The sequence below is a fragment of the Aplysia californica genome, unplaced genomic scaffold (assembly GCF_000002075.1).
Source record: "Aplysia californica isolate F4 #8 unplaced genomic scaffold, AplCal3.0 scaffold00117, whole genome shotgun sequence".
In the NCBI taxonomy this organism is placed as follows: domain Eukaryota; kingdom Metazoa; phylum Mollusca; class Gastropoda; order Aplysiida; family Aplysiidae; genus Aplysia; species Aplysia californica.
In genome coordinates this window covers 685,628-690,112 of record NW_004797387.1, presented here as the reverse complement: position 1 = coordinate 690,112, position 4,485 = coordinate 685,628, and the positions used below count along the sequence as shown (strand labels likewise).

Here is a 4,485-nt window from a genome sequence, read left to right as displayed (position 1 = left end):
AAAAAAAAACCCAACCCCAACAACAACAACACCAAAACAAAACCTAAAAAAATAAAGAGGAGAAATGTAATGGGACCTGAAAATCAGTTAGCTACGTATGTCTTTTGTTATGTACGTGTTTGCTACTATGCACGTCTGTCATTATTTACACGTTCACTGTGAGTGTTACTCTTTTCTTATCAGATCTCCCAGGCTCTGCACTACCTGCACAGCAACCACGTTGCTCACCTGGACGTGAAGCCGAAAAACGTACTGATGACGTCATCGGGGACCTGCAAACTGGCGGACTTTGGAAATTTGACGAGGACTCGACCCGATGACCCCAGGGAAGAATTCGAGTTCACACAACTGTTGGGTAAGTTTTGGAGAGAGAGAAGATCTATGTCTGCCTTTGGTGGGCCTTTGTGGTGCAGTGGTTAGGCTCTTAGAGTCTTCTTTGTAGTACTCAGAGTACATGAGTTCGATTTCCAATTCAAATCATCCTTGGCTTTAGCTTACAAAGACTTTGTGGATAGTTGGCAGGTGTTCTTTCCTATCTAATATCAATCTTCCTTATCTTTCCTCCTCTTTTTTTGTGTATGTTACTCTCTTGTAACACATCTTTTCCTCGGCACTTATATGACCTTATTGTGTTGCATGGGCTGTAAAACTCTTTTACTAAACCAAACAAAGACTTTTTTATTGTCATTATTTTACATGTTATATTCTGTTTCAGTGTTGTTTACTCTTCTTTCACAATCAGATAGCATCTATTGTCCATATCTTTCATTCCTTTCTTCTTATTATGATGTTAGTTACTCTCTAGACTAGTAACACTAACATCCCTAACCACAGGTGGTTGGTGGAGGGCGCCCCTGGTGGGTCCTACTTCTTTACTTTCCCTCTGTTGATAGGCCTTTTATTATATAAAATATACCCCAAAAATGATAATACACGTAATATACAGCACAGCGCATTTATTGCAATGTATTTACAAAAGCAAATAAATAACCTCCCAGCATTAAATGACCATTGTGGTGTTGATATGCTTTTCTTTACTTAAACAAACAAACACTTCTAACCTTTCACACTTTTTGTGTTACAAGTGCCACTAAACTCTTATTAAGGCTGAACTAAAATGTTATTGTTGTTATCAGTACAGTGTATTAGTATTAGTTATTATTTCCCTATGCTGTTACATGGTGGGTGGTTGGAGGGTGCTCTGGTGTGGTTTGATCCTTCTTTCCTATCAACCATCTATTATCTATCGTCTTTAAACTCCCCTCCTTCTATTTTGTGTTTGTTACTCTCTTGTAACACCTGTAATCTTTGGCACTTATATGACCTTATTATGCTGCCAGTGCCGTAAAACACTTACATGTACTAAAACTAATGCTGTACTGTTACTTACATTCCAGGAACGTTACCTTACCGTGCCCCAGAGCTGATGAAAGGGGCACCTCCCAGTGCCAAGGCGGATGTGTTTTCACTGGCCATTACCCTGTGGCAAATGGTAAGATATTGCAACTGTTTGTTTCTTCTGTGATTGTATTATACTTTTTAATTTTTACCTTTAAAAAGAAGAATTATTCAATACAATAAGGAGAGAACGCTGGGGAGAGGAGGGAGATTGATGTAAGAGTGTGGTTGAGAGAGAGAGAGAGAGAGAGAGAGAGAGAGAGAGAGAGAGAGAGAGAGAGAGAGAGAGAGAGAGAGAGAAAGAAAGAGAGAGAGAGAGAGAGAGTGAGAGAGAGTGAGAGAGAGAGAGAGAGAGAGAGAGAGAGAGAGAGAGAGAGAGAGAGAGAGAGAGAGAGAGAGGGGGGGGGAGGTACCGCATATAAAGAAAGCAAAAGAGGGCACAGAGAGGGAGGGAACGAGAAAGAACTAGAGGGGGGGGGGAGAGAGAGGAGGAGACAGAGAGGGAGAGAGAGAGAGAGAGTAGTTATTTATTTTGGGCTTTACAGACATGCAGGCAGGTAGAAAGAAAAATAAGACAAGAAGAAACACTATCAATAAGCACTACAATAAAGCCAGCATATTGTGTTAATTCATTCACACCCCATTGAATTTTTTCTCGTATAGATGTTCTTTGTATTCAAAGCATGTACATAGCAAAATTCGTACATAATGAAAGGATTTCCGCATCCCCCCAATTTTGTTATGTGCACTCTAGAATGTGCGTTTGTTTGATTGAGTAAAGAGAAGCACATCAAAAGAATAATAGTCATTTTGTGCTGGGGAAAAGTAGGACAGACAGACAGAAACAACAGAGGGATGGTAAAGAAGAGACAGTGAGTAAACAAATAAAAAATGATAAAATCACACACTACTACATGTATACTATTCCAAATGAAACATTTAATAATTTAAACGTAAGGTATGTTATTTGTCCAGGTGACACGGAGAACCCCCTATGAAGGATTTGGGCCACACCAGCTCATCTACCTTGTGGTTAAACAGGGCAAGAGACCAGAGCCCCATGACACAGGAAACGACCCCTGCCAGGTCATGTACCGTGACCTTTACGTCGCATGCTGGAACCCAGAACCAAAGAGCAGGCCGCCAGCCCAAGATATCGTCACATCCATCAGCACAATGATGACGTAGGAAGCTACACCAAAGAGAACTCTCCAACAAACTTCTACACAAAAAAGAGAAGAAAATCCCCCCAAACAAACAAACCAATGTCTCATTTTTTTACATGAACAGTATTTATTTCAAATTTGCACAATAATGTATTAATATTATGCTTACTTCTTTATCAACGTTAAACCTTTTTGATATTGAAATTGATAATAGTTGTCCTATAAATTTGAGTGTAGGGTCTATCAGTTTTCAAAACACCGTTACTGATGGTATGTTCCTAGGAAGAGACACTCTTAAACACTATAAATGGTAAACAGACATCAGTTTGAGGTGTTTGAAGCCTGGTTTGGTCTGTGCTAAAAGTATTAATAGTAAGGCCCAGTTTTTCTTACTGAAACCACATAGCTATGTGCTGATAAATCATGACACAATAAATGTTAATGTTTCGAAAAGTACAATGAAAAACAGCCTAAGGTAACACTTCAGTGAAAGTTTAAGAGCCTGTGAAGAGTTTGGCGAAGAGAGATCCTGTCTGTAAGCCTACCAGTGTGTCAAATTACTAGCTTGCCTCTTCAATTTCAAGTAGGCTAGCCTTCATCCTTGAACCATTCGTGGCTCATAGCATCTACAAAAGTACTTGTGTATGTGTAATATAGTCGTAAGTACTTGTGTGCTGATGATATAAAGAACTAGAACTGCTATGGTTTATCTGTTTGGCTCAACTTTCAGAGCCTTTTGAAAATAAAATATTGATATTAATATTATGGAATTATAGTGTTTGTTTTTTAAAAGTCCTTATTTTTTTTAATGTATCTGTGGTATCACTAGTACATATGTGTTGTATCAGCCTTTTCTAATGACACTAATGTCTCAGTCAATGGGATGAAGTTGGCAAGAGATTTGATCAACATAATAATAATGCACAAGTATATATATATAAATAGTAGTTTGAAGTTCAAATTAGTGTGGGATGGGAAAAAGTAGGGGAGGGAGGAGGGTGGGTAGGTCCCTGCTTCAACTCACCTTCCCTCCACAAGATGTCCTCTGAACACTGCCCTTTCATGGACCCACTGGTCTCTTTAGTACACCCTCATTTTAAAAAATATTCTAGGAGTGCAAAACATTTCAACAAAACAGAACAAAGAAAAAAAAGTCCTCATTGATTTTACTTTTAGGTTAAGTAAGAGTGGGAAGGAAGACAACGAAGACAGTACTGAATAAGGTCCAGACTTTCATCAACAGATGTATGAGGAGTATTTTAAGAATTAAGTGGCAGGATAGAATAAAAAATGAAGAGCTGTGGGAAAAGACAGGACAAAAGGATATAGAAGTAGAAATAGGACTAAGAAAGTGGCGATGGATGGGACACACCTTAAGAAAGCCCAGCGGAAACATCACAAGACAGTCACTGCAGTGGAACCCCCAGGGAGCACGAGGCAGGGGTAGGCCACGGGAAACATGGAGGAGATGCGTGGAAAGGGACATGAGAGAAATGAAGCTCACTTGGAACGAGCTTGGAAGGATGGCTCAGGACAGAGATAAATGGAAGGAGCTTGTATGTGGCCTATACCCTGCCAGGGGGGAAAGGCATTGATGATGATGAAGCAGAAGAGTGGGAAGACATGGAATAACAACATCAAGAGGCTAGCCCAGGATAGAGAAAGGTGGAAGGTGTTTATCCATGGCCTGTTCCCTGGTGCAGGGTGAGAAAGGCAATGATGATGATGAAGAGTTTTAGTTTTATAGTACTCGCAACACAAATAATAGGTCTAATGAGTGCCAAAGATAAGAATGTTATTACTTGAGAGTAACATAGAAAGAAAAGAAGGTATAAGGCAAGATGATAGATGTTTGATGGGAAAGGAGCAAACCCCACCAGAGCGCCCTCCTACCACCCACCCTCTTTGCCTGACGCTGGAT

The 4,485-nt window shown here is 39.9% G+C and overlaps 1 protein-coding gene across 3 annotated transcripts in view; it reads left to right on the top strand.

Annotated features, from left to right (window-relative positions):
* The window catches only part of LOC101854247 (serine/threonine-protein kinase mos), a 17,895-nt gene extending 14,569 nt beyond the window's left edge, over positions 1–3,326 (top strand). For all 3 annotated transcript variants that reach the window (XM_035969112.1, XM_005095929.3, XM_035969113.1), the window contains exons 5-7: positions 184–355; positions 1,398–1,492; positions 2,374–3,326. In XM_035969112.1, the coding sequence (XP_035825005.1) occupies positions 184–355; positions 1,398–1,492; positions 2,374–2,586 (480 nt within the window). In that variant the 3' untranslated portion in view covers positions 2,587–3,326. The remainder of the gene's footprint in view (positions 1–183; positions 356–1,397; positions 1,493–2,373) is intronic.
* Positions 3,327–4,485: the final 1,159 nt, after the last annotated feature.